This window comes from Cystoisospora suis (assembly GCF_002600585.1).
Source record: "Cystoisospora suis strain Wien I chromosome Unknown contig_2556, whole genome shotgun sequence".
Classification (NCBI taxonomy): Eukaryota; Apicomplexa; class Conoidasida; order Eucoccidiorida; family Sarcocystidae; genus Cystoisospora; species Cystoisospora suis.
In genome coordinates, this window is record NW_027155354.1 from 18,252 (window position 1) to 42,146 (window position 23,895).

Here is a 23,895-nt window from a genome sequence, read left to right on the forward strand (position 1 = left end):
CGGTGACCTCCCGACGCCCTGCCTAGGTGCCTGCGTATCTTGGCAGCCTGCTCCGGCCATCCAACAGCTCCCGCCAGTAGAAGTCTGCCATAGTGTTAACCCACGGAAAAACGCTGGGAGGGCTCGAGAAGGGCAAGCACCGTATTGTAGAGAAGAGACCTCTCCACTAGAGCGAAAGAGCAGCCATGACGAGAGAAAGTGGACATACGTTTGGCGTCGAGGCATATGCGGGTTCGCGGCACTTTTTTCTGAGGTCGTAGCCCGCCCTCTAATTATCTCCCCAGTCGGGTAACGCTAGGTAAGACGAGCGGGTCTGACAACCCTTCAAGTAAACCCCGACTGGAAGCACATGCTAGTCAGACGGATGCGCAGACGCTGCCCGCTTGTTGCAGTCGCTGCCAAACAACTTCACACGAAGAAGGAAAACTTAGCCTCCTGAAGACGGGTTTCAACGGCTCGTATGTTCCTCCGCATTGAAAAAGATCAGGATGTCAGTTCTCCAGTGGCGGGATCCCGCACCTAGGCGGACAAGGGGGCAGTTCAGACTTGAAGAATATCACACGCCAAGCCCAGTCTTGAGGCCGAATCGAATATAACAGATAAGTCTTCCGTCTGAAGCTGCCTTGCAATGTGGAGAACGACCGTTCGGAGCACGTGATTTGCCCTGTAAGAAAAACAGCGGTTTCCCGGCAGTGCCTCAAGGTATGCCGCGCCATCGCCGAGGCGTGAGGAGTATTGACCAACACCACACACAGGTATTCTGAACTGTGACTCACTTCTCTTGTCCTGCCGGTGTCGCCAGCACATGAGGAGCGGCAGCGAATTTGATATCACCCTGGTCTGCGTTCTGGCATTCCGCACGACCTAGACAGATAACGAAGTCCTCATGGTTCTTTCTGTTTTTATCGTAACACGATGAAAATAGCAATCCAGCCTTCTCCATTCCTTCCTGCACGTAACAGAACGCAGCGACAGTTACCCGCCTGTCAAATGAAGAAAAGAGTTGGCATGGCGACTTGTCTCGTCGAGGCACCTACGCGCAGCGTGGAAGAGTCTGTAAGGCCGCCTTCAACACTCCTGGACATTGCCTCGCCCCCCTTCTGTCGAGTTCCGCTAGCATGGTCGCCGGCGGGGGGTAGCTGTGAAGAAAACTGCATCAAAGATTGACCGGAGAGATTCCCGATGGCGGTGAGGAGCAGCAACACCGCCGTTACCAGCTCGACAATCAAACGCACGAAAGAGCCGCCGGTCCACACGGCGCCTTGATGCTTCATTGTGCCTACTAGAGACCACGGAGCACCACAGAGAAAGATTCGCTTTTCTCTCAGCTTTGAACTACAAGCAGTCGAGGTCTTGACGAGATGCTCTTGGTCGTCCGCCAGCTCTCAAGGCCTCCTGCAGTCGCACGAATGTGTCTGGGAAAGTGCTGTGCAAAATTAGTCATTCGGATCCGCGTGCACTTGGCTGCGAGGAAGTAGCGCACTGCGCAGACTTCCATCAGTCTCCCGGGACATCAAGGGGAAATGCAGGAAGGCGCCGGGATGTCGGCAGGCGACACTAGCCCGCACCGTAAGTCAAAGCATCCCGCCTATATCGCCAGCTTCTGAAAAGAACAACTTCTTCAATGAAAGAAAAACGGGAGGAGCGTCGTGCGCATCGTTCACGACTCCGCCATGAAATGAGTCCTTGGGATCGCATGCGCCGCTGTCGGGACGATTCCCGTTTGTAGCGGAAGTCGGCTGCTACAGAAGGGAGAAGCGTTGCATGCCCATCTGTCAGGCCCAAGGGCAGTCAAAACTGCTTGTTTTCTGGTCGGTTACAGACGGTGCCGGTGACGAACTTCACTAGCGTCACAAGATCTCTGTCATACGAGGGCAAGCAGACACACGCTGACAAGCCGGAGGCCGAGTCCAGAGTTAGCGACAACGTGCTGCAGTTGTCGGTTGATGGTGCCGGTGATGGGAATACATGCAGTTGCGTCCTCACGGTGCGCTCGCTCGACAAACATGGTACTGCCATATCTGAGTTTCAGCGACAAAGAACACGCCCATGCCGGGTGCTTGCCCTTCGTCCTACTCTCCCTAGTTGTGCTCTCTTCCACGCACTGCAGCGCGCAGGTGTGGAGCCTGTTCTCGTGGCATCAGAACACCAGTCTGGCTCCCAACAACCCAAGGCTTCTCGAAGTGTTCACAACTCGCGTGGGCCCCAGCAGTGTCCGTAGCGGCGGTCAACTGAGGGGATCAGCGGCGCTTCTACAACTCCGCCAGCAGAGAAGGGGGGCCCGCTGCTTTGAAAGATATCTAGAACGTGATACAGTGGATGTGCAATGGAGTCTGAGGTGACCTTCCGGGTGACTGCTCTGCCGTGCAGGACAGCTTCGCCCTTGAGACACAGTAACGAGTCCGGCAAGGCCGTTCTGAAGATCTCCTGGTCAAGTGTGTGTGGCTTCGACGGCCTCGGAATGGTTGCGGTCATTCCGACAATGTCGCCAGACCGTGCATAGCAGTCTGCAGCTTGACCCGTTCCGACGCACCGGCCGACGGGACCTCCAGCAAGTGTCTTGGAGGCACGACACTGCCCCGGTCAAGCCAGAAGAAAAAAGGCACACCCACACGGCTTAAACTACCACACTTAAGCCGGGGCCCACGAGTCCTGGATGTCCGCCGTGTTGCCTCCGCTGCTGGCTCCGTATCTTAACTCGGCGCCTCATCACACAGAAAAAACACCAGCGCTCCCAGCATGGCTTCACGCTACACTCCCGTGTCTCACAGATTAGTGCCGACGCGGAAGACCGCGCACCTGCCACACGACAAAAGCAGAAGTGAAGCACTACGTCCATGTAATGTAACATCCAAAAAGGAGCGGGCCAAGGAAATGCTGCAGCAAAAACGTAGCGCTCATGAAGCCCCACCATGTGCAGCCGAGAGGAAGCGGCTCCACAGGTGGCACATACTCTGTACCGGTAGTTGAGCTGCTGCCCCCAGCAGCCGAAAGGAGTTCACGCACGCGCGCTCCTTCAGGTTCAATAGCCGCAGCCTTCTCAACTGGACCGTGTCGCAGCGCACGGGACCAGCGCCGCTCAATTGGCTCCGGCGCCTTGTCATCATTCGAGGAAGAGAAGTGGGATTCAAGGGAGGTGCGACCGTCCGGGAAAGATGGCGAAGTAGACGGGGACGTTGTCTGTGAGCTGTTCCTCCTTGACAACTGCTCATTGTACGCGTCGTGGAGCCGCGCCATGTGCAGGAATAAAATCGGGCATGCGGTACTGAGCCGGACGAAAACCTAAAAGGAGACAGACCAAGCAGTGTTGTCAAATGCGCACCCAGAAAGGCACCTTCCGTGCAACGCCGGGCATGGAATGCCAAACAAAGAAGCACAGCAGCAAACACGGTGCTCGCGAAAATGCCACTTACCCGCAAGACGTTGCGCGGTTGTCCGGAGCTACTCCCTGCCCAGAGCCAGAGAAACGCATAAGGCGTACTTCAGTGCCGGGAGCGTGATTCCTGACTCAAATGCCTCATAGTACGACATTAAGACCGGGTACGACGGACCGACGTAGCCTCTCAAGCAGTAGTCCAGTGTGAATATTAAGGACCTGGAGAAACGCTCAATCCACTACCTAGTACATTGCAGCGAACCAACAGCGTGCTTACCCCAGTACGGCGATATCCGATTGGCAAGCGAGTTTTGAAAAGGAGCTTTGTGCCATACCGGGAAGAATACGCATGAATACAGCAGGGTGGCCAGCTCTGATCCGCTCGAGCAGCCTTCGAGGGGCCCCCACAATTCCTTTTGTTTACGGTAGCTATGAGTAAGAGGGCGGTAAAGACAAGAAAAGACGACATAATTATCTTCCAAGCCTGTTACTCACATTGGTATTGCCGCAAAGAAACATAAATCCCGCCAGCAACGCCAGTTGAACAATATCTCCAGTTGCCTTGTTGAACAGGGCCCTAACTGCAACTCCTCGCACGAGCTCGCCCCACAATCGGCCCCCTGCTTTTCTTTCCGCCGCGTCTCTTCCCTCGGGCTGTGTGAGAGACAACGCTGTCCTTGTCAATGATGAAGAAGCAGATCTCGAGAGAGTACTGTTTTGACAGCTCGAGACCACTCCGGCTAGACAAGACTGGGGCATTGAAGAGCTGAACGCTGTGTGAGGGCAGACTGAGGGGATACCGTCTTTGTGACTAGAGAGGTGACACACTGTTGTCTCTCCCTGGTGTCCACACTTTGCTCGACAGGTAGAGTCCCTCCCACAGTCGTCGGGTGCATGCCTGTCTTCTTCCCCATGACAAAGCTGATGGAGGAAGAACAGAATGCAGGAAGCAGCAAGGAAGTAATAAGGAAGAGAAAGGAGAATCAGATACAGCTTCTTTGCCTCAAGAAAACCAAAAACATATACATTCCAGTACTCTCGCTGAATCGATGGATACACACTGGGAATACGATCCAAGCACCACCCAGGAATCGCGCTGTAAGTCTTCGGATACTCGGCTCGGGCACACGTCCCCCCACCCCGAGTTGGACTCAGCTTTGCAACATTCGTGGCTAACTGCATTGCCAGCTTGGTTGCGCGTGACTTAAGTCCTTCTCTGGAGGATGAAAATACGGTCTGAAAAAGAAGAATCGAGGCAAAATTCATGGCTCGTGGAAGTCCCACAGCAACGACGTCACGAGCGAAGCGTGCGAATGTCAGAAATGGTTTACAGTGTTGTTGGGAAGAAGGCTCACGTGACCTGGCCAAGCAACATCCGTGATCGTCGGTCCCGGAAGACGTCAAACCGACGTCCAGTGCCGCTGCGGACTCCACTTCGTCCGAGACACGTGCGGGATGCAACGAATCTTTCCCCTGGTGCTCCAGCGTCCTTGGAATATCTCGTCCGAAGAGGTAAGAAGATATAATGCACTTCGTGTCTACACAACTGCCTACCGGACATGCACAGTACAGGTAGAAGGGGTATGCCATTACAAGAAATGTGGGCAGAACAACTACAATGGCTTGCAGCAGAGCCATCGACCAGTGCACGACGGCAGCAGCTGTAGCCCGGTGCGCACCCCGCCGGTTTCCACCACCTGAGAGTGAATGTCCGTCGTTACAGTCCACTTTCCCGCGGCAGTCTCCATACCCTTCACTCTTGCAAGCGCCGAAAGAGCTGGGCCCCTTCTTCGTACAGGCAGCAAAGCACGGGCTCCCTCTCTGTTTGTCCGACGGCCGTGAAACGGATCCGGTCGGCTGTCCGTGGCCTGTACGGTCGCGGAAGGCCGTTGTCTTTCCCGTTGCTTCTGTTGCCCTTCTTCCGAATAGAAATCTCAGAAGAGGACAAGTCCGGACTGTGTGGAAAAATAGAGGCGCAAGCGCAAGCGTTCCGTTAGATCGTAAAAATGAGGCCAGGCAGAAGAGAAGTGTTGCAAGCCAACTACAGGCAAAACGTTGTAAAAACGCCCTTTCCCCTGAGAGAAGAAGAACGAGGCCCCATGAAGACAAACACGCGAAGAGAGTCTCTGTGTATGTGGCACTCATGTGAATGCTGGCGGCTGAAAATGAAAACCAGCAAGCCGCAACCCAGGCCTGCCGCTCTGTTTTTCTTGAAGAAAACCACACTGACTCTTGAAAGGACAAAGCAGAAATTGCATCACCGGAGGACGACAAAGAAGACACATCTCCACACGAGGGCGATGTGGAGTAGCCGATCTTTTCCTTTTCCAACCCTTGCGAGAGCAACCTCGCTACCTCAAAGACCCCCAGCGTAGCGAAGACGAATAGAGTATTGCTGAGAAGGAAAGCCAGGAGAGCAATGCGAGTCTGTTCATTGAGGCATGTGAGGTTCCGTAGAAAGACGAAGAGCCGCGCGACTAGCGGCATGAACAACCCGCGAGTTTCTGTCAGTTCTCCAAGTGGACCACTAGTGTTTTCTGTTGCAGGCGCCGCCTTTGGAGATCTTCCTGAGACCGGAGTCATGCGGTTGAATTCGAGAGAACTGCATGTGGACTCAGTCGACCTCATTTGACGAACCGATATAAGGTTGTTCAGAAATACATAGACCGCTGAAAGGCCAGGAAAAAAAGCGTGAGTGTGCTCAAAAAAGTACGCGGTTTTCTGAAGAGCTACAGAGACGAAATATTCCCCATCCCAGCTGAGGAAAGGAACAAGAAGACGCCAGAGCACGGGATCAAGGCCGGCCTCGTGTATTGACGGCTTGAGTCGCCGACCAGCGCGAGTACACGGATACGGCGAACGTGGAAGAGCAGAGGAAAGGGAGAGGGATGCATCGCAGGAACATGCACTGTCACGAACCGCACAACTGTCGGATGGCGAACAGGAGCCACACCCGACCGGAGAAGACGAGACACAGGAAGCGGTGGCGGGTGGCCGCCGCGCAAGAGCGTTCGTCAAGTCGCTTCTATCTTCATCCGTTGCTTCCAAAGACATTTGCTCGGGTCCTCGTGGCGACCAGGCAGATACTGGCCTTGGGCACAACCCAGGGGCTGGAAAACCGTACGCATTATTGCCGGTTTCCATACGCCCGCCTCCCTTCGCTGCCCCGCTCGGGTGCCTCCCGAAAAGGGGCGGAGCCAACCCCCGGGCCGTAAGGCGGCGAGGAGTCAGCAGAAAAGACGGTAGGGACTGAACGCGGGACGCAGACGAACCGTGTACGTCAATGGCGAGATGTGGGTTCTCATCTTGAACTTCTTTGAACATTGGAGTGTTTTCCACCGTAATGTGGAAAGGATCAAGCTTCGTAAGATGGGCAAGCTCGACGGTAGATATCCTTGTTTCTGAGAAGTCATAAGCATACTCCTGAGATTTGAGGCTCGTCGGATGAAGCAGTGACGACTGGCTATTGTAAGTCGGATGCAGATAAGCCCACAAGGAGGTAAGACTGATTGCCAGTAGTCGGGATACGGTAGCGACGAGGGACACCTGCAGCCGCAGACGCGTGAGAGATGAGCTGGAGGAATCCTGTAACTTTCCCCGTGCCATCTTAGACTGGTAAGATTGTTGAGCCGGCAGAAAGGGGAGACGGCAGGGCATCCGCCCTAAAGCCGACGAGTCTGCATCCCGGGAAAACAGCCGCTAATGCTTGCCAGAAGCAACACACAGCCTGTCGCAACACCGTATGTAAACAAGTAAGGAAAGGCAGGACGAGTCCGTCGTCTCAGAACGAGAGAAAGACAAAGGCGCACGCTGGAGGAAGAAGCAAGCAAGACCGAGCTGGGAAAGAATAAAAGATGAGTCCCTATTCTGAGGCGAAAAATGCAGACAGCAGTCTCACGTACTTGCTGAAGAGGTGCTTCCACAACGGTATGCGGACAACCGAATTGAAGATTCAGGGCATACTCCCGAACAGAACAATGGCAGCGTGCATTGAGCGCGGATACAACCGAGAGACAGAGGGCCCTCCTTTGCCCGCCCTAGCATCAATATGCGGCATATGGTAAGAAATTCATCTCCGGTCTCTCCGATCCACGTATGCTGTGTGTTTCGATGCCACTTGAGCCTCCGACAAACCCAAGGCCAGTGGTCGCTGTCCTTCAGGGGGGCTCACTTGCAACCGGCAAACGTGCAGCACAAGCAGACCGGCGGCCGGGGCGCCACCGGAAAAACTCCAGGAGCTGCGAGCCAGGCTTCAGCAGGCCTGCCCGTCAAAACGGGAAGACGCTCTCGGGTTAAGAAATTGCCGTCTCGCGGGTGTCAAATTTCCGTTGTTCCTGTTTTACGAGCAGCGCAAGATGCGGCTGCACACATTCCCGGAAACGTGCGTCCAAGCACCCATGAGCCTTGTACTGCGTCATGGCTGGAAGCAGTCTAGAGAGTGAAGTACACACTCACTTGACAGGCGATCCCCAGGTGATGCATCTCCAAGATAACGATGACCTCGGTGACGCGGTGAGGCCCCAGCAGGCTCGACTCTCCAGGTCTCGCACCTGAAAAAGCGCCTTTTTAGAAGGCAGCAGCGCTCCTGGAGCTGTAACAAGACACCGCCCTTCACGCCATATTTCACTTGGAGTCCCAGTATACACATGGGGGCTTTTCAGGACACTGGGTCGCAGTTAGACTGAAGGCCGTTCTCTGTGACAGCCTGCAGCGTTACGCGGCATGCAATGGGACAAGTGTAGAATTCCTCGCGTGTTACTGCATGCAGGCAAACGCGCTAAATCTTGAGGCTGTCGGGCAAACCATGCCTCTACACGGCAGACAGGCTGGGCAATATGCGAAATATTATGCTTGCAGAGCAGCGTGAGTTGGGCTCCGGTACTGGAGTGGAGATACTCGACCGTCACCAGGAACTAGTCCCGAGGAGTGAGTACGGGCGCTACGCTTAGCCCGAGCGAGCAAGATACTGCGAGGTCCTCCTTTTGGGGACTAGCCAAGGCTCAACACTGTGTCTGCGTAGCACCCTCCGAGACCGCCTTCTTTGGAGCGGAACGGCTCCTTTTTGGTACCGCAGGCGTTCCGGTTCAGACTGAGCCAGTCCCGGGTATCACAGCAGTGACTTCAGCTGGGTGAGAACTGTCCCCAGACAGACTATTTCTCTCTCGGGTGTGCCACAACCGCACCAGGACGTGACCTTTGACAGAGAAGCTCCACTCGTCGAAAGGGTGGCGTGTTCGGCTACGACTGGAAATCCTGGGGCTCACTTAGTCCGCAACCCAGACCGTAACCTGTTCGTAGAACACCTGGGCGGCTGTTCTGATGCGGGTGGAGGGTGGAACCTCGCTGCAGAGCGCGCTGAAGCACGGGGCCCCGACGTATGACCCGAACATACTCCGCAAAATTCATGGCTGTGCGCGTGGCGGCGTCGCACGATGGCCTCAAAAAGCTGTCAGTCTCGCTCGGAACAATGAACTGTCCGGTTGCCTGAAGCGCTACTTGAGGCCCCAGTCTCTTGAGAAGGCTACGTGAAGGGGCTACGACGGCTATCGTAACTCGTTCTCCGTGCTCTCCATTCTAATGTGTTCGGCAGCTGACCACCCCGAGGATTTACAACCGTAGGCCCTTCTGAACTGAGAGTCCCAGAGTGATGTCCTAGCATGATTCTTGAGAGATACGGAAATTGACACTTGTTCTTTTGTTGTGCCCGCCCCGCCGCGGACAGTGCAACGGTCAGAAGAAGACGTCGGGGCGACGCTGCTCGCATTCGTCATCTCACCTCGTGCGTCTCACACTCGCCTCGGCTGCCAATAAAAGGCCAGCGAGACGCATAAGTCACGGAGTTCCCAGTCGTGCACGCGAGGGTCCCCGAGTGCGGCGTCGTGCCACCGCCTCCGGGCACCCTTGAAACCAACAAGCAGAGACGAAGCGTGGAACTGCCAGGCGTGGCCTGACTGTGGCGGAGATCTCTGAAAAGGAGACCGCCTCGACGAAAAAAACGCGAAACCAGCTTTTCCGTCTGAAACAGTCGCCTTCGAAAAGCCGCCCTCACAGGGTCCCAGATCCCTTACCAAACAAAAGCTGGTCCGAAACAACAAGGTGTAAAACCCTGAAGAGCGAAAACGGGCCTCAAAGAAACCTGCAAGTGACGTGTGCTGCCTTTGTTAGGAAAAGCGCGCTACGCATTCCCTTGAGACCAGAGAGGAAGAAAAATCGTCTCAGGGAGGAGCCCGTGTGCACGCCTAACGAATCCTGCATCTCTGCTGGAAGGTAGGTCGTGGCCATCCAAACAGAGGCAGGTTCATTAAACTGAAGCTCCGCTGATGTCCTTTTCCAGCCTCCAAATGTCGTGCTGAAGAGCCGTAGCCTCCGCCTTCAAAGCTTCAAACCGGGCTAGCTCGGCCTCCGACAAGCCTCGACTACAGAAGCACAAGAAGAGCGCAAATGAAAAGGTCCTAGCCTCCTGCTCGACTACGGGGGGGGAGGAGCGATGTGCTCCCCCCTCCCCCAGCCAGAAACTCTCCAACAAACACGCCAGACACAACAGGCGCAGACTTAACTCATTCGCATACTCTCCCAGTAGTCGCTCGGCTCGCGAGCACTTCAAGGGCGCGGAGACGCTTGTCGGCGGCTCAGCTTAGGAACGTCCTGATGTGTGTAGCCCACACTGCCACTGTGGCCGGTGATGTGACGCACCCGAGCAAAACGGAACTAAAACAGCGACCAGCAGCGCGCAGATGTTCCCGGTCTCTTTTCGATGGTGCTTCCCGTCAATCCTCTGCTGTTGCTCACCGGGATTTCAGAGTCGCCAGGTTCTTGACAACCTTTACAGTCTGGTCCAAATGCAGGCGCAGCAGCTCCAGTTCGGTGGCCTCAACCCCTAGTTCTGCAGATGGCGCCACGTCCCCCCCTCGACTGGTGTCCTTGCCTAGAGGCCCATCAGAAGGCACTGCTCGCGCAGCAGAATCTGAGCTTACGTTTCCCGGCGACCTGATCAAACGAAAGCCGAGCACAACTACGCCACTGCCCCCGTTGAATAAGTTACGAAGAAAGCTCTTCACCTACTTGCACAGGTCTCCTGCTTGGAACTGTCCCATTCCAAGAATCACGGGGGGCACCCCCGTGCCCGTAGCAGCACTCGCGGCCACGAAGAAGCTATACTGTCCGGTGTTAGGTTACTCATGAGACTACTCAGAAGGCATAGCCGCTCTAGCGAGCGAGCGCTGTCAACCCACTTGAGGCTACACATGATTCGTGCATTTTCGGGAACCGTTTTTGACCTCAGCAGACACGCACCCTCACACCGCGTCTCGACTCTTCCTGTCGGACACAGCTAACGATGTCTGCCCCTAGAGTGCGCGAGATCTAGTAACTCTGACTCGGCAGATATCGCAAACCTGTCAGGGGTAACGAGCTCTGATGGCTCCGTATAGCAGGACGGGATTGTGTCGGGCAACACCTGCAAGGGACACAACCTCAACAAGTTCTTGAAGTCAAACCCGGATCCCCTGACCGTCTCGGGTCTCCCCGACGAATGGCGTGTCTATCCATTGCACACCTCCATAACGAACGAAATAGCTCACAGGCTGAACCAAGCTGCGACGTTGCTAGCAGCTGTATTGTACGGAATTGGAGAGCTACGGATCCACCGACCTTTTGACACGGATGGAGAGGCAGATCGAGGCGCAAGCGCGCAAAGCCACATATGTGATACGGCATACCTATGTCTCCAGAAGACGTAGGCGTCTCTGTGTAGGTGGTGCACTTGTACACAAACGAAATGTGTAGACTCTCTCAGTCGCTTACGGAACGTCTGTCGTGTGGCAGGACCGGACGCAGCTGACCATCATGGATGCTGTCTCTAACAACAGCCCGGCAGGTGTGCACAGTACACGACACAGGCATTTTCAGAGCCAGGTACTTCGGAAATGTGACCCGCCCCCACTAATGAACTGCCCTTGAACCTACATCGGTGTAGTTGCTGTCGAACTGCGTGGCGCCGCCGGTACACTGTTTATTCCCTTCGATACCATCTTTGAGGAACCACCGAGATGGATTCACATACACAGAGACAATGTATCCCAACCATGGCTACTTAGGGTTAAGAAAGATAGCCATGCACGCCCTGGCCCGTAAGACGCGGCTGGAGTGCTCTGGTACAGTAGATCATTCGAGCACCTCGTAGACAAACCCGGAAAACAGAACAGAGGGATAACAAAAGCCTCACTGTAAGGCGTCTCCTGTAAGCACCCCGTGCGCCCTCTCCAGAAGCATCCTCCAAAGTGACGATGCAAGACACCACCTCTAGATATCAGCACCACATAAAAGCGTGCGCCTTATATAAGCCTCTGAAGCCCCCTGTTTTAGAAACTTCCTCAAAAACGATAATACACGAGACCACTCCTAGACATGAGAGCCACACGCAAAAAAAGACGAAGTCCTGATGCACTCGAGTTATGCATCCACGTATGAAATTACAGCCCGCCATCACTGTCTCCCTAAGAAACAGCGCACCCAGAAGAAGACAACCAAGTGCTTGGGTCCTACCGTTGACTTGTTTAGTGTCCGAAGGTGGCGTAAAATCCTGTCCGCTGGCTTTTCCCTGCCTTGCGCCTCTCCCTCAGGAAGTGTTTTGTCGGGAATCCTTTTCCTGTCCTCGACTCCCGCATCTTCCTCTGAATGCGCGAAACTCTCTCTGCTCGAGTCATCACCTTGGTCCTTAGAAAGAACGTCATTCGTGTTCGTCTCGCTTGCTCCAATTGCCCCCTGCTCTACGGCTTTCCGGGCCGAATCTTCTGCCTCCTTTGCCCCGGAAAGCTCCTCTTCAAGAAGAAGGTCCTCCACAAAAGCCGCGAATTCCTACACAAGAAGAACGAAGGAAGACGCGACCGTGTTCCCAGGTGAAGGCTACTGCATTTGCAGAGAGGCCGTCACAGGAGACAGCACTGAAGCTTTTTCCTGTTTTGCTGAGTCTACTGTCACGGCGTCACCCGCCCTGTGACCCGAGAAACGGAGATTGTTGACAGTCGCTGAAAAAAAGAGCCCTCTATCTTACAGCAGCAGTGCACGACTAAATCTCGAGGGAAGAACAACTGACTTCCTGGTCTTCCGCAAAGCCGGCATACAATAGATGTAGGAGAGACGAAGAAATGAGTGTTCACTGCGTGAGCGCTCATCGGCAAAACAATGCTGAAAACGTGCGGGAGTAGGGATGTAAGGATGCCTCAGTCACAAGCGCGCAACAGTGGGCGACAGCAAACAGTGTTCTAGGCATAGAACAAGAGAGGCAGGGCCTGTGGCACGGACGACATGCCACCGGAGCAGATGTATGCAACTTACATACACAACTTCATCTAAAACGCATTCCGGTCCTGGCAACCCTCACCCGGACTGTCCTATCAGACGAGGGAGAAAAAGAACTACAACTTACTCAGCTACGGAAACCGATAGTTCTTTCGTCACAAACGTCATTCCGAACCATTCCCGATGAGGAAAAAGAAGCACTATGAGGGAAATAGACCAGTGGCACCTGCTACATTACACTTTGTAGTAAGCAGACACACTGCACTATCAACGACCAGGTGACTCTACGGTGGTCAGCACGAGACAATGAGGAGGAGAACAGTGACTAATGCTGGGAGTGTATCATTCTGCTAGCGCTACAAGCTCACCTGCAGAGTGACGCCCGAGACACGCTTTTTATCCTGAAAACAGCGATCGCAAAGACATCATATGTCTGCACCTCGGCAGGGTGAACACGGTTCCTGTACCCGGCAACATAGTCCGCCTCTGCACTACTTTGCATCATAGGAGGTCAAGCTTTTATCGACTAAGAGCCGACTGCCTACACTGAATGTCTGAAGTCAAAAACTGACTCACACATAGAACCAGTCGGGAAGAACGAAGTCGACACGAAAATGCATGAGAATTCATAATCTCCTCAAGAGAAATTCTAGAGCCACTCGATCTCTCTGCTTGGCAGCTTCCATCATGCATGCAGGTGTGCCCATGCTACTCGTACAGTCCACCAGAAAAACATGCACCCAGTACGCTACTATCTCTCCGTCAATGAAGGCACCAACCTGATTGCTTTCGCAAAGCCCGAAGGTATCTAATGTGATGCTATGACCGGGGACGCGCTGCCCCCGCGACACTACGCAAAAACACATACAGAACGGGCTCATGTAACCAGCACCCAGCCCAGCCACCTCCAGACGGGAGTGAACCCAGTTTGTATAATTTACTGGGTTGAAGCGAGCTGCTCGTGCCATCCAGACTGGCGGTGTGGAAAGCAAAGAGGCCCGACCACTGGAACGTGAAAGGTATATCAGATCTGATTAGCTGAATGTCAGGGCAGTCGGGTCGCCTCTCGAGCAACGCAGCCATTCCTAAGATAATGCCAACAACATGCACGTCGCAGTCTCCTACTAATGAGAGCGACGTCCGCGCAAATCGACTGTGCAGTGCAGATTTATACAAGAGAGTTTTCTTACGTGCGCGGCAGCGCTTCCCCAGGCTACCTCGCAATGCCCAACAGCTTAGACCTTCTCTCGTACTCAGGGGAGGAAATCCCTTCGAGACTGCTAGACGGGAACAAGCACATACCAGAGTGCGACCTTTTCCTGACTCAAGAAAGCTCTTGCAAGCGTTGCTCGTAGTCGAGAAGCCCAGCTGGAAAATGACGCGGCACAAATCAGCGCACGGTTCCAGTGTTTTGAGTCCGCCAAACTCAGAGCTCGCAAGTACTCACTCAGCTGACGAAAAAAAGCAAGAGCTGCTAGAAGTCTCATCTCATGGACTCCGGCAAACTCCTGCTGCACAAGTGGGCAATTTCCTCATTTCTAGGATGCACAAGAGCTCTCGAAAAGGAGTGTTGAACTGCATCCCACCGTTAAATAGTCTCGGCTCATGAAGCAGCATGGAGACAAAGACAGCTCGCGTACGAGCATCAGCCAACCTCGCAAATTGATCAATAGACTGCTGCAACTTCTTACCTTTCCAATAAAATCCATGATGTCACTTCGTCTAACTCCGTTCGCTGCGACGACAGAATCTCCGCACAAAAGAACTCGCCCTCAGCTCACAGCTCTTGTCAATGGACAGCCTTTCCGGAACAAGTCTGTGGCTCCACACAAACCTCACTCCCTTGCACGTCTGATGTCACCGTCCTTTTTTGCAGATCATCTTCTACGAGACGTCCTATGTGTCGTGACAAGCGAAGGAATGATCTCAAGCAGATGAATAATCCTCCTCAGACCGCTCGTTCACTTGAGTGAGCGTCCTTCCCAAACGACTTGGCCTACGGGAAAAAAGCGTAAGAGGCGTCTTCGGCGCCGGCCACCACGAGGCATCTCAGGCCGTCCAGAAGAAGCTTACAAATAACCCGGTGTCGGGTATAACTACCCCTAGATCTGCATTTCGTAGAGTCTCTGCTTAGCTATCCACGTGACAATCAATCTATAAATATACGGCGAGAAGGGGAGTGTGGTTCAAGAAAAAGGGATGTTTAGCCGGAAAGCTAGCGTCTAACAAAAACGTTTCCATGAAGCCTCAGGCGCGGCGTGGAGGTGCTCATATAGTCCGAGGAAATGAACTCCCGACATTATCCGACCCGTTATTCCCGGGGTACCCTTGGACCGTTACTTGATGAAGTACGACCACGCATCTCTTTTCGTTTCCAGTGTGGAAGAATCCGGATCCTCCATGAGAGACAGTTGAGGAACCACATAGGTTTCTCACGTTTGTCGAGATCCAGTTGCAGAAAGAACAGCGCCAGTTCTTTTTGCAGCTCAGGGCTCAAACCAACCTAAAGAGGCAAAACGCAGGAAGCCCACGCGAAATTCATGGCCTTCTCTCTTTAGTCTCCCGACCCTCAGGAGTATCGGAAGAAATAAGGTTCCTGAGGTAAAAGATGGTGTGTACGAGAGTCGAAGACCCGCGGAACGACCTGCAAGTATTTTTGATAGTTTCTGTTTACACATTTTCTAGATAGTGCGCAAAATCCGAACACGACGCCTGGTCGGACATCTCCCGCAGGCGTTTGATCCTTCCACTCGCCCCCTTGGTTCCTACTAGAGCCTGTACTAGTTTCCGTCCGTCCTCTCGAGAAAGTCGCAGTTCGTTAGAAAGGCAAAAAAATCATTACCATTGCATCCCCCGATGGTAAACGCGGTACGCGTTTCCAGTCGACATCGCTTTCTAGTTTACTGGCCAGCACCAAACATCCGCTCCTAGTATGCAGGAACTGTGGAGAACGATTCCCTAGCTATGAAACACAGCAAGCTTCACCGAGGAGAGAATCATGCCTGTAGTTCGTCAGAGAGGACAGAATTTGAGCGCGACCGAAAACCAAAAATCTCATTCTCATCTCCCGAAGATGTGTAAGGATACTCCAGACAGCGAGAAACAAACACTCTGCACTCTCCCCGGAACTCTGACCTGCAAGCTTCCTATCTAAAACTTTTGTCCCTCCAAACCCAAGGCTTAGAACTGTGTCTCGGGTGACATTGTGCACCCGGCGAGAAAACAAGAAGGCGCATGCGCCTCTTTCTTAATTCCAAGGCTACGGCCCCCCGCGCGCTACTAAGATAGGCAGTTCCGGCTGTGATGCTCTCGTCCCATCTCCTCACTGCGCGCCCCTATGGCACACTACGGCGAAGTCTACGAATCTCACCCCCCCCCCGGTGCAAGGTTTCCGGGAGGCTTCGTATGCGCCGTCACCCCGACTCCGCCAGGGCCTGTCCGGATTTTAGCTATGAGACGTAAATTCTTCACAGACAGGCTTTGGTTAAGAAACCGGAACGCGGAATGGCAGTCTCTCATGTCGTTGCTAAGGCCTCTCCATCCTATACGCTGTACACGGAAACCCAACTGGTTGGGAGCACGCACTGAAAAGCCCCCCCCCCGGCCTCTGCAGGTGCCGGGATTCACAGCGCTCATTCACACGCGCTCACACGAGTGAAGTGAGACTACGTTGGGAGCTTTTCGTGACTCGACGTAAGGCGCTCACATGACAGCTTAGAAAAAAAGTGCTCGCGGAGCAGCAAGACTTACGCTGAACTTGCTCCGATTTGCGGCCTCCTGGCGTGGGCCTTCTCGTGAGCGCTTGAAAAAGAGATTACCAATCCTCTCGGCTGCAACCCACTCCGCCTTCGCGACGTTATAGTCTGTTGTCACGAGAAAGCACGCACGAAGCTACATCTTGTCTCCTCCCGGCAGAAGAGAGATAGACCAAGCAAGAAATTCCCCTTCGGTTTCTTTGAAAGCGGCTCCCTGTACCAAGGCGATGGGCAGCAAGAAGCAAGAACCCTCACGTCTCAGTCGAAAAAATGACGCATACTGCATCTACCAGGAGCACCGCTTTCAAAGTTGGACAACGCATGTGTTTTCCCGTTGGGTACGCCTTCAGAGTACTGATGGAATTGATGGTTCTCAAAACGCCAAAGAAAAAAAGACTAGAATAACGCCAGGTGTTCTGGACAACAGTGGACAGGAAGGAAGCCGCACGTCCTCGCGTCCTCTCTCTCCCTAGGAGGCTGTCTTCGGAATGAAGACAACTAGGGGAATTTTGGTTGTTCAGTAAGCTGCTGCAAAAAAGCCAGGCAGCGACTGAGGGCGAAGACCGAGGTGACGGACTTTTGGCTTTGTCAGCTTGCTGAGACATAGCTGTATCTTCCTTCCACAGCATTCCCCGGCAACACTCGCTTGGCAGCGAAGAGCTTCGGACATACCACAGTCATGGATAAGATACGCTGCAACACCTGCCACGCCGATGCCGAAAGAAAAACAACAAATCTGCCAAAAAGACCACTTCCGTCCCTGTTGGTCATCTTCACTCCCGTTGGCCTTCACCGGGTTCTCGTGAGAAGGACCACCCACGTCTGGAACGAGCAGCGCAGAAGACGAGCGCTGCGTCCCAGCAGAGCTGCTGCACCGGCTCGAGATGGACGAGACAGAGCACTCTTCCGTCCCGTCCTTTCCCTGCGAGTTGTCCGGCCCGCCGACTGCAGGTACACATGCCATCTTTTGTCCCTTGGAAGTCATCGGCATGCTGCTGGAAAAGTCCATCGAAAGAATCCCCGGCTGGCTCGCCCCCCTCCTGATGCTTGTCGCTTGACCAGCCTTCTCTTCTCTCTTCTTGGCTTCCTCGTCTGACCCTCTGGTCTCTCCCTGTCCGTGTACCGGCACGGTCTGACTTGCAACACCAAGAGTGCTGTCGCGCGGGCCCCTGCCAGCGAGGGAGCTCCCCTTACGACTGGTGGAAGACAAAAACAATCTCTGGAGGCTAGCATCCGCGACCCATCCTTCCCGCCTTTGTCGTCCGCGCAGAGAAGAACCTGTCCCCGTCAGCCTCCGAGCACTCGACGAGCAAAATGCAGGATACACGTATGTGGCATAGTCGGACAGGAAAGAGCTGTCGCGACCACAGTCACATACAGACCTGTACCGGTGGTAACTTGCAGACGGAGGAACTGTCACCGTCCGGAAATGCTGGCACTTGGCATGAGAGGTAGAGGGGACCGAGCAGAGGTGGTTCGCCGAAGCTGAAAAAAGGGAGCACAAATGGTGTGGTCTTCTGAGAAAAGAGAAGTACCGCCCATCTGCGGAAGAGACGCACGAGGCTTGAGCAAAAGCGGAGCAAAGCTTCTGATGAGAGAGGCTGCGAGTTGATCCTGGTGCAAAGGACGGGCGGAGAACCCGGGAGAAGGCGACGGTAGTATACATCATGGGAAGCTTCACTCCCCCGCTCTCCTGTCTCGGTGCGCCGGAGAGGGCGTAGCACAGAGGGATGTGCCAGGCCCGTTTTCGCAAGTGGATCATTTACGGAGCTGCATCCGTCCTTAACCAGGATGAGACTTGCGAAAACGTCCCTGCAAGGAGCGCATGCAACCGAAGGTAGAAACCGAGCAACGTGTGCGAGAGTAGCAACAGAAAAGGAAGTCCTTGCCCCACTCCTGGAAGGCTAATCCAGGGCTCCGGTCATTGCACGGCGGAAAAGGTACACCAAAAGAGTACAAAGCACGGCCTCGCCTTTGCAGCATGCCCGTGGGCGCGCTTTCATTCACGGTGATACGCTAGGTGCCGGTCCGAACAACACCGCTTCCTCCCTTCATGGGAAAACGTACAATTTCCACACTTCAGCGTCTCCCCGAAAATGCTTTTCCCAGCATTTGAAGTCGATTCCCGCATTCCTGGCCTCAAATCGGAATGCGTGCCGAGAACGCTCATTCAGATTGAATCCGCTGCATGCGCGTGGCACCCGCATCTGGACAGACACTTTGCTCGGCTCCCAGTCGGAGGGCTCTCTGAGGAGGGGGTGGTAGGCGACACCGTCCTCAAAATCAGTGGTAGATTCAAGTCTGATCCAGAAAGAGGAATAGTCGCCTTCTCGTCGTTTTGTGGTCCACAGGACAACAGTATGTCGTAGCCGTGGCCGTGGTCCGATACGTATTCACTCCAGAGCACCGCTACATCACAGACAAAATTACGAACTACGGCCAGAACACCGCCTGAAGACACGATACCTCCTCTACGCGGCCCCGCTCTGGAACCCGCCGGTTCGCGGGCCTTTTTTTCCGTGAGCCTGCCGTGCTGGCGTAGTCACGTAGCGACCGGACCCGTTGACGTTGCTAGCCACTGCGCAAGAAAGTGAGTTCATTAACGCGGAGCGGGAAAGACCTGCGAAGTTTGTCGTCCATCCTTTCAACTTACATCCCAAGAAAAGCCCGAAGCTACGGCTTTGGCCTGTAGGCGGCCGTCACAGCAAACTAGCTTCGAGCTTACCAAAACTCTGTAAGAACAGACTGGTCCATTCAACCCGCCTGTCTGATCAGACCAAGAACTACCTCGCAAGAAGCGAGGTGACTTGCGCAGATGTCTTCTGCTTCACTGTGTGCGAATCTTGCCTGAAGGCAGGCGACCAGGGGCGATTCCTTCTCTTCGCATTCTACTCTACTCTCTGCCTGCGCGTCCTAATACATGTTACACGGTGGTTGTGTGAGCATAACCACCTGCGATAGCCATAGATCAGCGTCGTCCGTCAGTTTCACAGATCTGGAATTTCTCCAGTTCCTGTCCCTGCACGTTACCGTGGATCGCCGTTTTCTCCCTCGCCTAGTGAAGAAAAACTCGGTTCCGTACCTGGAGCCCCCCTGCAGCCGAGTGTCGCCTTCTCCATTGCAAAACCTCAGGCCCAACAGACACCGGATAGCGACCAGCGAAAGGCAGCACGATCTTCGGTAAGAGACAGGTGAAGAGTCAAAAGCGGAGGCAAAGAAAGAGCCGAGTTCACGACCACACGATACAGACGAGAACCCACTAAGCGGATCCCACGAGGGGGGTCAGATAAACATCCAAACAGCGCCTATTTGTCGACTAGCGAGATTTTTATTGGATGTTCTGGATTCACTTTGAAACCTTGCATTCCTTGCATAGCCACTTCGGCTTGCGCCAGGGTCGTAAAGTCTATGAAGGCGACACCGCGTCCCTCGATCAACCGCGACTCGACGTGGCCACGATATTGACCAAAAAGAATGTCCAAAGACGTCTTCGTTGTCTTTGGTGGTAAATTCTCGACGAACAAGGAGAACTGTCCGGTCTCCGCCGCAGCCTTCTCCTTCGCCTGATTCACAAAAAGCACACCGTGAGCTGCTCACTGGCTGGCAATATTTCTTGCAACTGCTTGGAGGCCGATAGCGCGGGAGATCAGCGGACACGCAGTGGTCGCTCAGGTAGCTCGCCGGTGTGCTTTTTGTCGGCTTATCCGTAATGAAACAGCCGCCGCCAAGCGTTCCGACAACGGGGGTGGCCGGACAGAAGGTTGTCTGCCCCGCCCCAAGTGCTTTTCACTAGTGTGACGTGCGGCTTACCTCCTCCCTGCTGCTTTCTAAAAGACTCGCTAACGGCGGACGAAGTACTCCAACAAACGGCCCCCTTCCGGGTTTCGCTACTTCAACACTGACACGGCTCCGTCGCAAACTGAAGCGCGAAGAGCGGGACACACGGGAGGTGCCTTTAAAAGACCCCTCTGCGAAAGCATCCCCTCAAGAGTGCAGACCACACCGGGGTGCTGCGGAGAGGAGTCTTGTTGGAAGAGCGGGACGCCATACTACGCGCATGCAGCACGAAGTTGACGCCGCGAGCCCTACACTCTGACAGAGGGCTGCTTCCATGACGCGCTCATGGCCAGACGCCTCTGTGTAAACTGACATGATGAAAATATTTCCCAGCAGTTGTGCGTACCTTTCCGTCTGCTGCGCCTCCTTTGGATCGAGGAACGCCAGGTTTCCGGGGCTTGAATTGGTCGTTCAACTTTAGAATAGCGTCGGACTTCGTCTTGGCATACTGTATTCGCATTGGCTTCCCAAGAAAGATCTTCCCCTGTGCTGCGCGTACAGCTGCAGTGGCTGAGCTGAGATCTGCAAATACAACGAATGCCTGGCCGCGCATGTTTGTACCCCTGACAACAACGTCCAAGACGAGCCCGTAAGAGGAAAAAAAGTCATAGAGGCACGCCTGTAGGTCCTGCTTGTGCAGCTTGTCATTCAAATTATTGCAATACAAGGTCTGGTTTGGAGGAACATCTCCTGCGGCCGTCTGTACCGTGGCCACACGTCTTGTGGCGGATTTCGACCCCTTAGGGGGATGTCCCGTAGGGACCGCGGGAGCCATGTTTCAGGGCTCGGTGGCTTTTCTATCTCCGAAATGCTGACAAGGAGTTACTACGGAAAGCGAAGGATTCAAAAACTCGCTGGCTCCTCCAAGTTGTTTCGCACAGAAAGGGGTCGCAGGACTCTGGATCAGCGCGTAGAAGGCACCTCATGCGCATCCGGTCTGAAGACACATGCCGGGCGCCTGCTCTTTCAAAAAGCTGCGGGAGAAGCAAACCATCCCGCAGGGATTCTCGCGTGAAACTCGCGGACGGCTGTCCGGACCGACGAAAGTATTATTGTGTGCATGTGCGCTAGTCAAGCAAACAAATCTGCTGCCAAGAGAAGCACTCAGCTGGGGTCCCCCGGACAAGGGCCTCGCTCACACCAGTGATGAAGGGAAGAAACATGACGATGCCCTTCGTCTGTAAAACGAGGCTCGAAGGTGCGCAGCTGGGGCTCCCGGGAAACCAACTTGAACATCAAGGCCAGTGGGAACGCTTGTCGGCCGCCTCCCTATTCCCTTTCGTCCGGCAGAGAAAGTGGCATGGCCCGGCTTCGCGGAAAAACAGTAGCGACCAAAGAGAGGGAGAGGAAGTGCGAAAACGTGTGCCGCTCAACGCATTCAACAGCGCCGGATGTTGTAGAGCGCCCTCTGGGCGGCGAAACTGGCTTCACACCTGGTGCAAACGCAACAAGAGGGCAGTGCATGCAGATTCGATTCGTATGGTGTAGGAGAAGGAAGCCAGAAGCGCCCCCATTGCGAAGGCGCAGTTCTCCCGTATGACGATGAATGCGCATGCAAGTCCAGGAGCAGGCCTCAGAATGGCTTCCTAGTACTGGCCGCCACGCTACCTCAAAGTGAATGGGGAGACCTCAAAATGGGTTCTTGGCTCTCGTGCCAGCGGAGCGCAGCGGTTGAACATATCTGGTTGGGAGCCGGAGCCGACTCCACCCCTAGCTCGTATGCTTACGGGGGGGCGTCCCGATCGCGTACCTGAGGCCGGAATGCAGCCACAGCCTTAAGGCGATGCATTATAGGACATCTCTATCAAGCTGTATAGCAACGTTGTTCACGGACACCGCCGTGCCAAGGCTGCCAGCCGGCGCACATTACCAGCCGGGCTGCTGGCTGCTGACTTCGCGACCCTCTCCGGTCACAGTATGCGTCCTTTGTGCACCGTTACAGGGAGCGCTCCGACCTCGCGTAGACGCGTCAGAGCTCCTGTAGCTCTGGACAACGGTATATGCGCCGGAAGCATGTACTGAGCATGCAGTTTCAAAGGGGCCGGCCGTCTATATCGCGTACTTAGTGTTCGGCAAGCTCTCCTACCGCGGGAGAGTAAGAAACGGGAAAACTGCCCGCACCGGTCGGGCTCAAGTCAGTCCCGATGCGGCGTTTCTCATTCCGCCTCCCCAGCCGGTCCCGCTGCCCATACATGTCCGCAGGCTAGAATAGGTGGTGCTGCCGGGCTAGCCCTTCCCTGGAAAGCCGAACTCCGCTTTCAGACCCCGCAGACGAACTAGCGCCTGTCATGTGCACGATAAGCAGTGCCTGAACATGCGCTGACCGACCCACTCTGGTTAGTTGTCACTCGGCCGGTCCTTTGCCAGCGAGGTTCGGTGCATATCAGCAACTACATGTTGCTTCCCACATTTTGCCGGTGACATATGTCCCTGTTGGCCACAAGCGCCATGTAACCGGGCCGTGCCACTAACCAGGATATCCGCTCACTGGGACTACTTAGGTTGCCCAAACGGCGTCGCCGTGCTCAGACGACAGCATCCACTCGTCTGCATAACGCGGCTATCCAGTGTCCGGAAAAATCTCTCACTACCTCGGACAGGCAGCACTGACTGCCCCGCCTCCCTCCTCTCAAGCATCCGTCACGACCTCTCGTTCGGCCGCGCCTTGTTGACTACATCGGGAGTTCCAGTCGAAGACTCGACGCGACAAGGGTGTTTCGGCCTCGGCGCAAGGACAGATACAGCGAAGAGAAATCATGAATTCTCGCCGTGAAGACGGGTCACGCTCTTCCCGGTTCCCCCATCTCCTGCCTGAGGAGGACATTCAAGTGTGCCACGCTTCCCCCCCCCGTGGCCTACTATACTAGTATATCTCATGGCTGCCAGCTAGCGAGAACTACTGCTCGGCACACGGCACGGGCGCCAGAACTTCCTTCCCCAGTATGTCGGCGGAGTGCCAGCTTTCTGAAGTGCCGGATTCATCAAGCGGGCCACGTGAACGACTGCTGAGTGAGCTGCCTGCGCGATCTCAACCGTCGGCACCTTACCACGGTTTGCCAATGCCTCGAACTGCGGTAACGGCTTCGGAGCTCCTGTTCGTTTTCCACGGGTGAACACTTTCCACTGTTAGACACACGCACACACTGAACGTATGTTTTAGGGCGGTTGGAGCTCCACGCTCGCTCACAACAATCACTGGCTTCCACCGAGTGTGGCGGCAACACTTCCTCACGATGTAGCTCGTGCGTCACTGCACTCCACTACAGGCCTTAACACCCACATTAGAGTAGAAGGAATCATCTCTCCTTTCTCTTCCTCCCCCTGGCGGCCGCCCGTGGGTTCTCTCTGCCGTGGCCAGGAACCCGATACGGGCGAGCCGAAGGATCGCACACACTCCCTGCCTGATCCGCAGGCCCAGTGCCTTCCCGCAACCGTAGAAACCGCTACAGCCGCGGGCGCCCCAGCACTCTGTACCTCGGACAGCTCCTGCCGCTACCGGCACACTTCTCACTGGTCCAGCCCGGGCAGCCACCGTGATTTTGCGGCTACTCGGCAACAGTGCGGTCGCGGCTGCCTCGACGGGCACAACACTGAGTAGGCGGACCAGGGTACCCAGAATGCTTCACA

The 23,895-nt window shown here is 54.8% G+C and overlaps 4 protein-coding genes across 4 annotated transcripts; all 4 read right to left on the minus strand.

Annotated features, from left to right (window-relative positions):
• Positions 1 to 378: 378 nt before the first annotated feature.
• CSUI_005271 (uncharacterized protein) lies at positions 379 to 1,519 on the minus strand. The gene is made up of 3 exons (XM_068065448.1): positions 1,038 to 1,519; positions 777 to 949; positions 379 to 664 (listed from the first exon to the last, which is right to left on the minus strand). The coding sequence occupies exons 1-3, from the start codon at positions 1,272 to 1,274 to the stop codon at positions 541 to 543; spliced, it is 534 nt and encodes a 177-aa protein (XP_067922577.1). The 5' UTR covers positions 1,275 to 1,519; the 3' UTR covers positions 379 to 540.
• Positions 1,520 to 3,409: 1,890 nt separating this feature from the next.
• CSUI_005272 (phosphatidylinositol glycan class related protein) lies at positions 3,410 to 7,033 on the minus strand (the record flags this gene model as incomplete). Its single annotated transcript, XM_068065449.1, has 2 exons — positions 3,410 to 3,448; positions 3,872 to 7,033. The coding sequence occupies 2 exons, from the start codon at positions 7,031 to 7,033 to the stop codon at positions 3,410 to 3,412; spliced, it is 3,201 nt and encodes a 1,066-aa protein (XP_067922578.1).
• A 2,121-nt stretch (positions 7,034 to 9,154) lies between these two features.
• On the minus strand, positions 9,155 to 21,865 carry CSUI_005273 (uncharacterized protein). The gene is made up of 12 exons (XM_068065450.1): positions 20,615 to 21,865; positions 19,514 to 19,994; positions 17,104 to 18,840; positions 16,427 to 16,539; positions 15,113 to 15,179; positions 14,368 to 14,411; positions 13,979 to 14,044; positions 13,045 to 13,077; positions 11,921 to 12,232; positions 10,771 to 10,832; positions 10,166 to 10,363; positions 9,155 to 9,792 (listed from the first exon to the last, which is right to left on the minus strand). The coding sequence occupies exons 3-12, from the start codon at positions 18,191 to 18,193 to the stop codon at positions 9,678 to 9,680; spliced, it is 2,100 nt and encodes a 699-aa protein (XP_067922579.1). The 5' UTR covers positions 18,194 to 18,840; positions 19,514 to 19,994; positions 20,615 to 21,865; the 3' UTR covers positions 9,155 to 9,677.
• Positions 21,866 to 23,680: 1,815 nt separating this feature from the next.
• Positions 23,681 to 23,868, minus strand: CSUI_005274 (uncharacterized protein; the record flags this gene model as incomplete). The annotated part of the gene is made up of 1 exon (XM_068065451.1): positions 23,681 to 23,868. A coding segment is annotated over one exon (186 nt), but the record flags the coding sequence as incomplete, so codon positions are not given.
• Positions 23,869 to 23,895: the final 27 nt, after the last annotated feature.

What these genes read in the sequence shown, in the direction of transcription:
- CSUI_005271 (XM_068065448.1), bottom strand. Translation starts at nt 1,274, where the DNA reads ATGAAGCATCAAGGCGCCGTGTGGACCGGCGGCTCTTTCGTGCGTTTG. An exon ending in CAGACTCTTCCACGCTGCGC is followed by an intron (nt 950 to 1,037) that starts GTAGGTGCCTCG and finishes TGTTACGTGCAG; the next exon opens with GAAGGAATGGAGAAGGCTGG. An exon ending in ACACCGGCAGGACAAGAGAA is followed by an intron (nt 665 to 776) that starts GTGAGTCACAGT and finishes TTTTTCTTACAG; the next exon opens with GGCAAATCACGTGCTCCGAA.
- CSUI_005273 (XM_068065450.1), bottom strand. Translation starts at nt 18,193, where the DNA reads ATGATCCACTTGCGAAAACGGGCCTGGCACATCCCTCTGTGCTACGCC. An exon ending in GTATCTTATCCATGACTGTG is followed by an intron (nt 16,540 to 17,103) that starts GTATGTCCGAAG and finishes TCGTGACAACAG; the next exon opens with ACTATAACGTCGCGAAGGCG. An exon ending in GAGCTCGTTACCCCTGACAG is followed by an intron (nt 10,364 to 10,770) that starts GTTTGCGATATC and finishes TCGTTTGATCAG; the next exon opens with GTCGCCGGGAAACGTAAGCT.